Source organism: Spea bombifrons, chromosome 2 (genome assembly GCF_027358695.1).
Source record: "Spea bombifrons isolate aSpeBom1 chromosome 2, aSpeBom1.2.pri, whole genome shotgun sequence".
Classification (NCBI taxonomy): Eukaryota; Metazoa; Chordata; class Amphibia; order Anura; family Pelobatidae; genus Spea; species Spea bombifrons.
This window is the reverse complement of record NC_071088.1, coordinates 55,560,041-55,575,426: the sequence shown is the minus strand read 5'-3', so window position 1 is coordinate 55,575,426 and position 15,386 is coordinate 55,560,041. Positions and strand designations below refer to the sequence as shown.

At 38.6% G+C, this 15,386-nt stretch overlaps 1 protein-coding gene across 2 annotated transcripts; it reads right to left on the bottom strand.

Moving 5' to 3' along the window:
* Nucleotides 1-602: 602 nt before the first annotated feature.
* On the bottom strand, nt 603-14,108 carry LOC128472430 (gastricsin-like). Of its 2 annotated transcripts, XM_053454273.1 has the most exons (10): nt 14,053-14,108; nt 11,176-11,332; nt 10,978-11,095; nt 9,221-9,339; nt 6,259-6,458; nt 3,986-3,997; nt 3,164-3,271; nt 2,662-2,809; nt 1,160-1,258; nt 603-755 (listed from the first exon to the last, which is right to left on the bottom strand). In XM_053454273.1, the coding sequence occupies exons 1-10, from the start codon at nt 14,106-14,108 to the stop codon at nt 603-605; spliced, it is 1,170 nt and encodes a 389-aa protein (XP_053310248.1). The 2 variants fall into 2 exon arrangements, with proteins under 2 accessions (XP_053310248.1, XP_053310247.1); XM_053454272.1 differs by lacking the exon at nt 3,986-3,997.
* Nucleotides 14,109-15,386: the final 1,278 nt, after the last annotated feature.

The following is a 15,386-nucleotide window of genomic DNA, read 5'->3' as shown; positions in this document are numbered from 1 at the left end:
TAACTTAACCCCTTAATGACAAAGCCCGTACATGTACGGGCTCAAAATGCATTGTTTTCAATGGGTTTAGGGGACCGCCCATTGTCCTTAAGGGGTTAAAAACACCCTATGAATTATTGGGCATTAAAATACACTGTGCAACAGTGTCAAGTAGAGTGAATATGACAACTGGAAACATCAGGTTTTCATTTGACAGCCTAGTCTCCCATGTACTAGCAGGAATTCAGGTCTGCTGGTGCAAAATGACCATGACATACATGAAGGTCATGGGTCCTGTAGGATGATGTTTTGTGACATACTTTATACATAACAAAAAAAAAAAAAGAGTGTGTTGTTCCAGTTATGCAGTTTTCTGGGTTTTTTTGGCAAAATAAAAGCCTATTTCTTACCATTATTATACCATGTTACAGGAAAGCTTATTGTTTTGGCATGCACTTAAATCTCAATAAGAAATTGTACAACATCCTACTTCTTCAAAAGAAGATTGAGTCCTATGTTAAATATGATAAACTTTATTGGACCAACAAAGGAAAATATGTTGTGACATAAAAAATTGGGTCTCTTTTTCTGATGGAATGCAATTAACAATACTATGACATAAATTATGCCATAGCAGCAAAGCCAACTTGGTTGTTTTCAAAGTCATACACAGAGTAGTAGTGACGTAAGAATACATCTCCCAAAATCCAAAGTGGCTGCCCATTTCGGGAAGGTAGGTAGGTAGACTCAAACCCAACAACACAATATCCATTTATCTACAAGAGAGATATGAAAGGTTAATAGGCAATGCCAAACTGTGACATCTGTGAACATCATTTTTGTGTACAGTTGTCTTACAGAATTCATAGGACACTGCTTTATTACAAATGTTTATATGAAATCTATTAGGATTAAAATGTAAGGAAGTTTGACTTTACTGAGAGCATGGTAGATAAATGGTGAAGATTCCTATCAGAAGTTGTAGAGGCTAATAAATTGAGGGAATTTAACCATGCACAGAATAAAATAAAGCTTTTCCGAATCTAAGAAAAGACCAAGGACTGATTAAAGAGTCTCTACACCAAGAAAAATTAGCAGACTTGATGTGCTGAATGGTTCTTATTTGCCATCATTCTATTTTTCTAGAGAGAGATAGAGAGATGTAATAATATGCCATTACCTGTAGTATGTATCCAGAGGGTGGAATGGAAAACTGGGTTCCACTGATGATGAAGCTGATAGATGGCAGGTTCTGTACATTGTTGCAGTTGACTGCATACTTATGAATGAAATAGAAATCAATAAGATATAGAGGAAGCCAAGTAAACATCACAAGTGAGGAATTAGGCGTTGCACGTAATTCATTTATCACTAAAGCTAGATACAAAGGAATGTAACACAATGTTTTAACACTATGTAAGCTGCTGGTGATATATAATTAAAATGTAATTTAAACAAATAACTATTGCAGCTTAGTTTTGTCCTTAATAAATGGTTCTAGACCTCAATAGGTTATACAGTTAACCCCTTAACGACAAAGCCCGTACATGTACAGTACAATTAGAAAAAGACTGAACACGTATGATTTGTTTGGAAAGGTTGCCAGGAGAAAGCCCCTCTTCTCTCTAAAAAGAACATGGCAACACAGCTTAGGTTTGCAAAGTTGCATCTGAAGAAAACCACAAGACTTCTGGAACAGTGTCCTTTGGAGAGACGCGACCAAGGTGGAGATGTTTGGTCATAATGCACAGCGCCAAGTTTTGTGCTGTCAAGCACAATGGTTGATTTTGGCTTGTTTTGCAGCCACAGGACCTGAGAACCTTCTAGTCATTGAGTCAACCATAAACTCTTCTGTATACCAAAGTATTTTAGAGTCAAATGTGAGGCAATCTGTTCCATGGCTAAAGCTTGGCCGAACCTACAACATAATGGCTGGAAAAAAATCAAGATGTTGCAATGGACCAGTCAAAGTCCAGAGCTCAACCTGATTGAAATACTGTGGTGGTAACCCTCAATGAACTGAAGCAACATTGTAAAGAGAAGTGGGATAACATTCTTTAACAACGATGTGAGAGACTGATAAAGCCATACAGAAAATGATTACTTCCAAGTTATTGTTGCTAAAGGTGGTTCTACAAGCTATTGAATCATAAGGTGTACTTCGTTTTTCACATATGGCTTCATCTTAGTTGAATAAATCATGACACTGTGTACTATATCATGTGTTAGACCTGATTGTTATTATGTCCTCCTATGTAAAACCATAGAATTCAAATCAAAAATTTCTTTTTCGCATGACTGTATGTTGAAGTGTTATTTCTCTAATCCCTTCACCTCTGTTTTGTATTTGCCATTGTTGTCTCTAGGATGAGGTTTGTCATGTTGTCTGTGTAATCCCTTAACATTGTGTTATGTGTTAGATTATTTTAACACTTTCCTGTTTACTAGAAAAGTCATTTTCCTCTCCCCTGGTAAAGTGGCTATATAAACAATGCCCACTCCCAAGAAGTGTCCTTCTGCATCTGATTCTCTGTTGTGTTACTCTGGTGATTTGTTAATTTTATTTTGAGGACCAGAGTGGCTACTCATTTGTAGTGGATTAGAGTGTGATGAAGATGGAAGCGAGGGCCAGGAAAGTCCCACCTGGTTCCCGTTACAGTTTTGAACACAAAATAAACTTACGTTTCCGTTCTCCATTTGCTGAGCACCAATGTATTGCAATATAGTTCCTAAATACTGTTCTGGAATAGTGAGTAAAGGAGTTCCAGTGTCCACAATTCCCTGGCAACCCTGACTGCACCAGCCACTTGCCTGTCCGTTAACATAAAACCTGGTAGATGAAAACCAAGACTTAACTAAGGCAAATTTGTAATGTATCTGTTGGCAAATCATCAATATTTTGAGCTGAATTTCTAAAGCACTATTTTTTTTTTTAATGTTACTAAAGACACATTCATGACAACAATGCAAATTTACCAGATGCTGACCAAGTGTTCAGATATCTAATTAAAGACAATCAATACAAAGAAAAGTAATAAACTGTATTTTACTTGAAAACCAAGATAGATGCATCTGGCATCGCACAGTTAACTTAAATTAGTATGATGCCATTCAGTGACTGCTGAGTTAATGAGAGATGGTCTGGAGTTTTGACACAGTATTGAGATTCAAAAGTGGGACTCACTCTTCAATAGCAATTTGCCAGTAAATCTCTTCAGTCACTGGAGTCCAGTATATCTGTCCAGAATAGAGGCTGCTATCCACTCCCCCAAGAATCACTTCTCCAGATTGGCTGGAAAGATAAGAATGAAAATATGTAAATCTGTAGTAGTTGATATCTGGTTGTCAACTTGTCACACTGAAACATCTCCGGCACTGCAGCCAGGGCTGACCCGGAGAACCGGAGGAGCAGCGCTCATCTGGCAATCTCCAGGTCAAACCCGGATAGTTCCCAAGTATGAGTATTTGTAAATAAATGCATGGATATGTGTGTGGAAATGTAACAGCAGTAAGACACACATGGGCAATGCATGTCCACACAGTAGTAAAGATGCAGGTTTAAACAGTATAATAATGAGGTAGATCAATTACTAAGGATATTAATAAGCAAATATAGGTGAACCACTCCCAGGTAGTGAAATAACTAACAAGTGGGTTTTTGAATGAATGTTGCAAACCATTGCACAGGAGGTCAATAGGATAAAACATAAACCATTCATAAACCAAAATAAATAATTTAATTTTGATCAGAGAGTATTTTAATATATACTGTATTATAATATATACAGAACATGAATATAATAAAAACATAACACATGTAAATGTAAACATGTTGAAATGTTTTTGCTATTATATTCTTGTTCCGTTGATGTTATTTGTATATTCTTTTAGCTATATTTGTTATAATTATCTAATGTGTTAAATACCCCTTGTTTTCATCTGTACAGTATATGTATTAAGAATGACTCATTGTCTAGTATACAGTTGTGTGAAAAAGAAAGTACACCCACCTTGAATTCTCTAGTTTTACACATCAGGGCATACAATCATATGTTCCTTAGCAGGTGGAAACATTAGGTAAACACAACCTCAGATGAACAAAAATCCACAAAGCCATGTGTGAAAAACCCTTACTGCTTCCATACAAATTAAGCACTCAGGTGCTGCTAATCAAATGCCCTTGATTAATTGACCATCAGCTAGTGTGATCCCCTCCTTAAAAGCAGAACTTGTATACGTTTGCTAATCTTTAGCATCCAAAGAGTTAAGACTTCAGCAATGATTTTAGAGAAGCAATTGTTGCTGCTCATTAATCTGGGAAGGGCTACAAGGCCATTTTCAAACACTTTAACCCCTTAATGACAATCCACGTACATGTACGGGGTTGCCGTGCGACGAGATAACGACAATGCCCTTACATGTACGGGCTGCCGTTAAATAGCTGCATCGCCGGAAAATTTAATAAGCAAGTCCTAAAAATTCGTTACCTTTACAAAAATTCCAGCATGGAAAGAGTTAAAATATTGGCATTACAAATGCCCATAGGGTGTCTCGTATTAAAAAATGCATGAGTGGATGGGGTAAATTGATTTGGCCGGGTTCAAAGATGTCCCAATTATGGGACATGGGGGCAGTAGGATCAGGTGTCTAAATGGCATAAAAATACACACCTCACAAAGGCGGCCTTTTACCTCCCAAATAACCCTACAAACCCATGCATGGGGGGTATCACTGCGCTCAGGAGATGTTACTGAACACATATTGGGGTGTTGTTTGACACGGACATATACCAGGAGTGATAAATTCATACCTGTGTGCATGGAAAGGGTTAAAATACCAGCATTTCAAATACCTTGGGGTGTCTAGTTCTTAAAAATATATGATTTGATGGGGTAAATTGCATTGGCCGGCTTCAAAGATACCCGAAATGGCACATGGGGGGAAGAATTACCAGATTTGGAAAAAAGGTTTTGAAATAGCAAAACGCTACCTGTACTTATTGCCCCATAATGTGCAGAAAAAAGCAAATAAACATAAAAACATAAAAACATTGGGTATTTCTAAACTCAGGAAAAATAGTAGAATCTATTTAGCAGGTTTTTTCATTCGTTTTTACAGATGAGTAAAAGTGTTTTGTTTAAAAAGTGAGAAAAAGTAATTTTTTAACAAAAAATCCCCATATTTTATCATTTTTTTAATAGTAAATTAGATGATATGATACAATTAATGGTATCTAAAGAAACCCCTGTTTGTCCTGAAAAAAATATATATAATATGTGTGGGAGCACGAAATGAGAAAGGAGAAAATCACAGCTAAACAGTAACACTGAAAAACAGTAAAAGAGCCATTGTCCCACAATATACTACGAGTAATAACCCCTATTTTCCTTAAGGGGTTAAAGTACATCATTATACAGTGACACATGCAGTAATCTATTACATGGTTCTTCTTGTCAATGAAATGCATTAGATGGCAAATTATTATCGCTGAATGTATTAAGTTTAAATTTATTGTTTATTTTTGTATTAAAAAAATATTTTCATTAACAAAACAAAGGAAATTAAATGGCAAAGTGTTTTGTTAATGCCAAACTTAATTTCTCACTTGGAAAAAAACCAGTAAATTAAAGATAAAGATCTTCAAAATTAAGTCCACTCCCCTGTGTCCTTGATATGACATAATCAATGACATAGAGATTACATCACAAATGACTCCATCAAAGCCTGTAACCTTAATAACCTTGTAACAGCATAAATAACATAATCAATCAGATTTCACTGACGTCACTGGCAACATGAGAGATCCAGCAACACTAATTTTCAGTAGCATTTCAGTTCAATCCAGAGAACTGACAGTGTGCCATTGATGTCAAATCAGAGAGATTGGGAGTACAACAACCTAAAACAGTAGCCTCCTAGTAGTAACAATGCACCAGTCAATGGGGAAAAAAAAGTTTCACTGCAATTTTAGCTTTAATCATAATAATCCTCATAAATTCAAAACAATGCCCCTGATATCCTTGTGTCATATATGCCCTGGATGTTCTGCAGCATACAGGCACACCAGAATTAAATATAATATCGCACAATTTAACTGTCAACATCAACTAACAATGCCAGTGATAATGTCATGTGTGATGTCACTAACAAAAGCATGTGGAGATGTGAACTTAATTTCAAACAACTTTATCTTGTTTTTTCTGATTGTTTTCTGCTTAAGTGTGGCATTAGCAAAAAAATATTGCCATGTGTTTTTATTAAGCCACTCTTGTTCCTCACCCAGTGAGGTAGAAGCTGAAGACTGCCTGTGGGATAAGATTCTGTTGTATCAGTCCTTGCACTGCAGTGGTAGCTCCTTCTGCTGACAGAGATTGATAGGCCATGCCAAAGATACCATCAAACTTGGAATAGTAGAAGAAGCTGCTGGGCTCAGTGACACTCAGACCCAACTCCTGATTCTGGATAGACAAACCTTGTACCTACAAGATATAATGGCATTAATGTCTTCTGGAAGGAACAGCCCAGATGTACAGCTAAAGAGTTCCAAATATCCACTGGTGTTAACTGTGTGGTGGGAGCTTCATGGAAAGCGCTTCCATGGCCAAGTAGCGGCATTCATGCCTCACATCACCGTGTACAAAGCGTACAAGTACAAGCGTCAGATCGAGTGGTGTAAGGCATGCCGCCACTGGACTAGGTAGCAGTGGAAATGTGTTCCATGGAATGACGAATCACACTTCTCTATTTGGCAGTCTGATGCGTGAGTCTGGGTTTGGCGGATTAGGAGAATGTAACCTGCCTATGCCAACTGTAAACTTTGGTGGGAGAGCGATAACAATATAGGGCTGTTTTTCAGCGGTTGTGCTATTCCCCTTATTTCCAGTGAAGGGAAATCTTAATGCTTTAGCATACCAAGACATTTTGGACAATGCTATGCTTCTGACTAGGGCTGCAACAACTAATCGATAAAATCGATAATAATCGATAATGAAATTCGTTGGCAACGAATTTCATTATCGATTAGTTGAATCGATTATTATCGATTATAAAATGAGGGTTTTTTTAGAGCAAACGCTCTGAAAAATCCCCCTCATTATATAATCCGTTTAGTCTGACTCACCGTCTCACAGCAGCAGCTCCTACTTACTCCCCCTCCCTGTAATCACTGTGACAACTGGCCCCGCCCCTTCCTTCTGCAGGCCAGAACCACATGGCTGTGACAATCATCGAACTGTAAGTATATGTATATATATATATATATATATAATGTGTGTGTGTGTGTATATATATATATATATATATATATATATATATATATATACATATATATATGTATGTAATATATATAAATATATTTGGGCTACTGAAAGTTAGGGGAGGTGGGGGTTAATTTAGGGGCAGTTATGGTTAATTGGGTGTTTAGGGTTAATTTAGGGGCAGTTATGTTAATAGGGTGTTTAGGGTTAATTTAGGAGCAGCTGCGGTTAATGGGGTGTTTGGGGTTAATTTGAGGCAGTTGTGGTTAATGGTGTGTTTAGGGTTAATTTAGGGGATTCTGTGGTTGATGGGGTCTTTAGGGTTAATTTAGGGGATGCTGTGGTTAAGGGGGTGTTAAGGGTTAATTTAGGGGCAGTTATGGTTAATGGGGAGTTTAGGGTTAATTTAGGGGAATCTAAATCCTGGGGGCAGTGAAGTGACATATCTGGGGGTATAAGGCATATACAGTATATAAGGCATATGTGGGGAGGGCAGTGTGGCATGTCTGGGGAGGACAGAGTGGTGTATCAGGGTGTATAAGGCATATCTGGGGGTAGAGTGGCATATCTGGGGGTAGAGAAGTGGCATGTCTGGGAGGCAGGGTGGCATGTCTGGGGAGGATGGAGTGGGGTATCAGGGGATATAAGGCGTATCAGGCACAGTGGCAGATGTGGGAGGCAGCGTGGAGTGGCAGATGTGGGAGGCAGCGTGGAGTGGCAGATGTGGGAGGCAGCGTGGCATATGTGGGAGGCATTGTGGAGTGGCAGATGTGGGAGGCAGCATGGCGTGGCATATGTGGGGAGGGCAGGGTGGCATGTCTGGGGAGGATGGAGTGGTGTTTCAGGGGGTATAAGGCGTATCAGGCACTGGCATGTGGGGGGTAGAGTGGAGTGGCAGATGTGGGAGGCAGCGTGGCGTGGCAGATGTGGGAGGCAGCGTGGAGTGGCATATGTGGGGAGGGCAGGGTGGCATGTCTGGGGAGGATGGAGTGGTGTTTCAGGGGGTATAAGGCATATCAGGCACTGGCATGTGGGGGGTAGAGTGGAGTGGCAGATGTGGGAGGCAGCGTGGCGTGGCAGATGTGGGAGGCAGCGTGGAGTGGCATATGTGGGAGGCAGCGTGGAGTGGCAGATGTGGGAGGTAGCGTGGTGTGGTAAATGTGGGAGGCAGCGTGGAGTGCTGTGTTAGGCAGCGTGGAGTGGTATATGTGGGAGGCAGCGTGGCATGTCTGGGAGGCAGCGTAGCAAGCCTGGGCTCAAATGTGCATATATTGGGGGGCTGGTTGGGCAATAAAGACAAGAAATGTATTATCAAAGTTTTTTTATTCTGCTGTTTGTATTTAACATCATTTGTTTAGTAAATTATTTTAAATAAATGAAAAATTTACATTAATTTTTTTTATCCGATTAATCGATTAATTGAAAAAATAATCGGCCAACTAATCGATTATTAAAATAATCGTTAGTTGCAGCCCTACTTCTGACTTTTCTATTCCAGGATGACTGTGTTCCAGTGCACAAATCAAGGTCTATAAAGACATAGTTGGATAAGTTTGGTGTGGAAAAACTTGACTGGCCTGCCCAGAGCCCTGACCTCAACAACACCATTGGTATGAACTGAAACGGAGATTGCAGGCCTTCTCATCCAACATCAGTATCTGACCTCACAAACGCTGTACTGGATGAATGGGCAAAAATACATACAGGGAATATTTGTGTTGATCTCCTAGGACACTGAGAGAATGGTATCATTATACCCATTATTATATTTAGAATTACTATGCATTTAAACAATTTATTAATATTCTATTTATACATCAATATTGTTATTTTTTTGGTGCCCCCAATATCTGTTCCTTAAACTCTTTTGTATTAAACATGACTTCACAAGAAAAATGGTTTACTATAGCCTGTCACCCTAGGCAGTCACCTGCCTCTAATTTAATTAAGTGAATTAAGTGAAAATATTATTCATTTCAACTCACTGTCACTGTGTCATATCCCAAAACTCCAGTCATGCTGCCACTGCCATACCACATGGAAAACTGCTGATTATTGGAAGTGTAGGTAGAAGATTGACTAGGATTAAACAACACGTGATTGGCTAGAAAGAAAACATGATGTATGGGTTACAAAAATGATGCATTTTAAAGGGGAACCCCCACCAATATTTTTGTTACTTGTATAAAAGTAAAAATATGTTTCAAAATATCCTGCCATTTTCTTTTTTTTAAACAGTTTCCAATTTTTGCAGACACCTGCAAAATATAAAAACATTAGGTATTCTAGTTCTACTATCTTAGTCCAATCTATAAGGCTGACTCCTTATCATACTGCTATGGGGTAATAATACAATGGCTTAGTCTTAAAAATGCAGCCATACACTCTGACAAATGACCGTCTATGAAGTAATGGGACCAAGAATCAGCTTGGTGTGAAGTTCGAACAGGTGAAGTCACTTAACATATCACATACTGATAACAATGACAGACTTCAGGCCTGCAGATAAATTGGTATTAAATAAAATAAACCCCGTATTTTGTCAATGCTAACCTGCATTACTGCATCACCTTTTTCCTATGAGACTTTCCCAAAAAGCCAAGGTCTTATGACATTCTGTAAATGGCTCATAGTAAGGTAGGGTGACAACAGTCCCGCAATGGAACTTGAAGTCCTGGGCAGCATCAATCCGGGACAATGCATTGTCATTTGAGGCATATAAGTTTATCGAGGAGATGATTCTACTTCAGCTAAAGTAAAGACAAATAAGTCAGTGGGGCCTGATGGGATACACCCCAAGTTACTAATAGAGCAAAAGAGATTTATTTCACCAATCATTGTTAACACGAGTAGGGCCAGAAAATTGGAAATGCTTGGTTCTATACAGAGAGAGTTTAGCAGTAGAAAGAGGGAAGTACTAATGCCGTTGTGCAGAACACTGGTGAGATCTCAATTGTTGTATTGTGTACAATACTGGAGTCCATATCTCCAGAAGGATATAGATACGTTGGAGAAAGTTCAGAGAAGGGCTACTAAAATGGTTCATGGATTACAGGATAAAATTTACCAGGAAAGCTTAGAGGATCTTAACATATATATAGCCTGGAAGAAAGATGTGACAGGGGGGATATGATATAAACAGTTACTTAAAGGGAGTCAACTAGGATTACCACATGTCCCGGATTGCATGGGACAGCCCTGCAATGGAATGCATTGTCTTGGAATCAGTGGCGTCGGTAGGGGGGGCAGATAGGTAGTGATTGCATCGAGGCATTACAGCAACATCGTTTGGGTGCAGAAAGCAAATGTAGATCGCTTTCTACACCCGTTTAAAGCCATGATGCTCCTGGTACATCAATTGTCGCTAACTGAATGTTTTGGAGTGACGTGCCCGGACCATCAATTGTTGTCAAGGGGTTAAGCTTTTCATTAGCTTTTGAAGATGACTAATAGATTTTCTAAATAAAATTAAGAAAAGGTGCTTTGTTTTCAAGTTTTACCTTATTATACCTTATGTAGGTACACTAAATGATATTAGCCTTGGTCAAAAAATAAAATACAGCTTGGTCCTTATGAGGTTACAGCCCTTACTTGCTGTCAAATTGTATGTTTCTACATAAATAGTGGGCCCTTTCCTAACACAAAAATGGATTTCATTATACAGGCTAAGAAATCTATATAGAAAATAAAAAATGCAGAGTACAAGGAAAAAATTGTCTTTTCTGAACACAGCATTACTTACTGCAAGCTGGACTCTGGCAGTATGTAGATGCGACCCAAAGATTTGAAGAACCAGTATCGAAGGCAACCAGGAAGTTCTGTGGTGGTGTCCCAATACTGATCTCACCAAAGTAATATGTCTGAAATAGACATTGTAATATATGTATTGGTAACCAAGCTCTAACAAAGGAAATATTGCATTTTACAGTGCAGTACTCACATCCAGGTACAGGGGCTCATAAGCAACACTTAAGCGATTGTGAATTTTCCAATTGTATTTAATGCCTGGTTCCCTTATGTAGCTCCTCATAAATTCCTCCAGGATTCCTTCCTCAGCCATTGTTTCTCGAATGGACTTGAACCTTTTCAGTGGGACTCTTCGAGACAGGCAGAAGGTTCAAGTTAGTTTTTCTTGTGCATAGATTACTGAGCTTCCAAGATGTCATTGTACATTATGCAGATTCATCTTGGCTGTTCTTACCAGGGATGGCCCTTACTAATTGATATTTAATTTTGAGAGATAAAATGTTAAATCTCACCTCAATATATCTACAATTAACTGTTTAATGAATAAGTCCCTAGACATATACCTTGATAACCTTGTCACCATAGGAATGTTCATTCATGCTGGGAGGGGCTTAAGGTAGGGTCCAATGCTGTAATCTGATTGGCCCCTGTACAGCACAGCATTTCATTTCCTTGATGACAACTGATTTGTATGTTATTATTGTTATTTATTATGCAGCACTTTATGCAGTACATGTATATTAAAGTGGTATGACAAAACTAGAATCTACAGACTAAGACAAACTGATACGCTACGTAAAGAGGGCCCTGCTTGCAAGCTTACAATCTAGAGGGAATGGGGTGTAGGCAAACAATGTATGGAGAAATGTAGAAATAGTGAAAAACAGATATGGTAACAGCAATAAATATGTGAGGAACCAGTATTATGATGGATCTTCCCAGACTGAACTGTTACAAATGAATCATTCAGTCTACTGAACCGATTCATCCGGATCACTGAAAAGAATCAGATCGATAGAACGATTCCTTCATGATCCGGACATCACTACACTCAGTACGTGGTGATGTAGATAGTGTCAGGGGCTTAAATGCGATGTCAACTCTCAGAAAATGAGTGAGGACTATTTGGATGACGGCATGTGCTTTCATTTAAAACCACTACTGTGCCGGTGATATAAAATGAGGGAATGTGATAGGTAGTACATTGAGGAAATAGTATGTTAGGAGAGGAGCGAAAGGGACAAGGGGAAGTGAATGAAACAGAGAGAGTGTAGAGAGGATAGAAAAATAGAAAGAAGGAAATAAAGTGTCAAAACTCAATTCAATGATATAGCTGAGTGAGTTTTATTACATGTGTGCACAAGGAGAAATCAAACATGTCTTTCTGGAGTGGCACAGTCCCACTTTGGGTATTTATACATTCCCTTAGGTCTATATTTTAATATATATTGCTATGCACATTACATTCTTTGGTAAGCATTATAATCTAACAAGGTCCCTTAAGGTAAAACAATTTTAAATATAACAACTAGTTTCAGTTAAGAAATTTCAATAAATGTTATATCTGAATGATTGATATATAGAATATATACTACCAGGCTTTGAGCCTAACATACACACATTCCAACAAGAGTTAATAGACATAAAGACACAATGGAATCTCTCAAAACAAAATGGTCTCTTAACCCAACCTTCCCTAGAGGCCACTACAGTCCATAGCTTGAAAGAAAGATGCAAGAGAAAGAGAGGCGAAAGAAAGGCAGAGGGGAAGAGAGAAAGAAAGAAAATGAGGGAAAAGAAAGACGAAACGAAGGAGAAAAAGAAAATGGAAGGGAGAGAAATAAAGAGGGATAGACAGAAGGAAAAATGATAGACATAAGAGAGAGGGAGAGATAGAAGAAATAAAGATGATATAGTTAGATAAAGAGGAAAGATGAATATTGAGATAGGAAAAAAAGAGGCATCGAGAGAAGAAGGAAAGAAAAGTACACATCATATTAATCACAGGCATATACACTAGTTGTCTATAGTAATGTTTCAAGTCTTGTACACTGGATACCAAAATATTCAACCAATCATTAATTCCATTCATCGCCTTAATCAAAAACAATTCTAGTGCAAAGTGTAAATGATTTGCAATAAACTATGAAATTCTGTTTGTTTCCATGGTGATTGCTCCACATTTATCACTTCAGTATCATTAAGCACAATACTGTGCTTGGGCCAATACAAACCATTGTGTGGAAATCTGTTCATAAACAGGACTATGCATAGGACACGTGGTCATGCGTTCAGACTGGAAGAAAGGAGATTTAGACTAAAGCAGAGGAAAGGGTTTTTTTTACAGTAAGGGTAATAAGGATGTGGAATTCTCTGCCTGCAGAGGTAGTTTTATCGGAGTCTGTACAGACGTTTAAACTGCAACTGGATGGATACCAGGAAAAACATAATATTCAGGGATATAATCTTTAATTATGGGGAAACAGCTTATTGATCCAAGGAGAAATCTGACTGCCATTTTGGAGTCAAGAAGGAATTTTTTTCCCTGGTTAGTGCAAAATTGGAAAGAGCAAAACCCGGGGTTTTTTTTTGCCTTCTTTTGGATCAACAGCAACAAATTAACAGATATAAAAAAGGCTGAACTTGATGGACGCATGTCTTTTTTCAGCCTATAAAACTATGTAGCTATGTAACTATGTAACTAATAACTTTTGTGCTTGGAATGATGTTTCATCCATTCTGCCACAATAATGACATTTATTTCCATAGCTAAATTAGGTATATGTTTTAAAAAAACATTTTTGGAGCTTACCTATGGAAGACCTGTATAATAATATCTCTCACAATATCCACCCATCCTAGATATTGTTTGAAACACTATTTATACCATTGGCGCACAACTCCAGTCCTTGAGGGCTGCAAGCAGGCCACAGTTTCTTTGATATACCAACAGCACAGGCATTTCAATTAACAACTCAGTGAATGGGAGTAACACAGAAAGAAGAAAATAATAAACACATACATAAGAATGTTGGACAACACTGATGTATATAACGTATGAATAATTTACCTCACAAGTCCTTCAGAGAAACAAATCAAAATGAGTATGAAAATCAGCCACTTCATGGTGAATGATTTCACCAACACTGCCAGTGTGGAGTGAAATAAAATAGCTTCCTACTTATACAGCCAAGACTACTATGGTAACCACCCATAATTGGATGTTTCACAAAAAATATGTTCTTATCTGTTCTTTGCTTTATGTGTGACACAAAGCCAGAAAACACTGCAAATATAAAAGTAAACAGTCCACATTTCCTTCCAACTGGATTTTTACAGATGTAGCTTCAACTCACAGGCCAGTTACCTAAGTAATCAAAACTCCACCACCAAATGATTTTTATTTTACACCTTCACACCTCCATTGTGACATACAACTTAAAATAGACGTGTTAACAGAGACAATGACTACCATCACACAAACAAATATATATATCAACACCAACCTAGCCTACCCAGGTACCATACCACACACCAATTTTGAGAAGGCACATATCCAGGTGCCCTAACTCAGACATGAGGTTCCAAGCACCACTCCCTGCAAAATATCTCCCACTAGTTATGACCACCAATATTCATACTAATGCATTAACTCCTTGGTTACCTGGCAAGCTACCGCCGAGAGCCTATCCCTTGACACCTTAAGCCAGATGGGCTCCCGCTGCAAACAAAACATGGTGTCATGTCCCATGTTCCTGTAATCATGTTTGTCTATCTCTTATATGCCTTTGTCCTCTATTCCCTGAATCATCAGGATCTCAGTTCCTCTCGTCTCTCCCCATGTCCCAGCTAAGAGTTCCCATCCTTGCTTAAAGGAGAAGCGTCTGAGGATCTCGGCTCCTTGCTCCATCCCCTGTGTTCCTTGCCTTGTTCCCTGTTCTTTGTTGTGTCCTGTACCATGTGTGTCTTGTCTGGCTATGTTTCTAGCTTGGTCTCCCATTCCTTGTTCCTTGCTCTGTTCCCCCTGCTCACTATGTTTCAGCTGTTACTCTGCTTAGCTTCCATACTCCCAGTCTGCAGCATCCTGCACATGATTCTAGTGCCATGTCTCATAATTCTGTTTTGCTGTTTAATTTTTCTAAAACAATATCCCATGATATGATGACAATATGATGATACCCCACTCCCAGAATTTTTTTTTTTTCAATTCTCCGTTTATTGAAAGTAAAACATAACAGTGCACAACGTCACAGCAGTGTAAGGCACAGTGGAAATAGGTATAAGGCACAACTATAGGAACAGCAGCAGTCTTTACAAATGTAATCCCAGGAGACAGGTACATCGGAGCGCCAGAGGACACGGGATCACAGTGGTCGGACTGAAACACGTAAAAGACATGCCAAA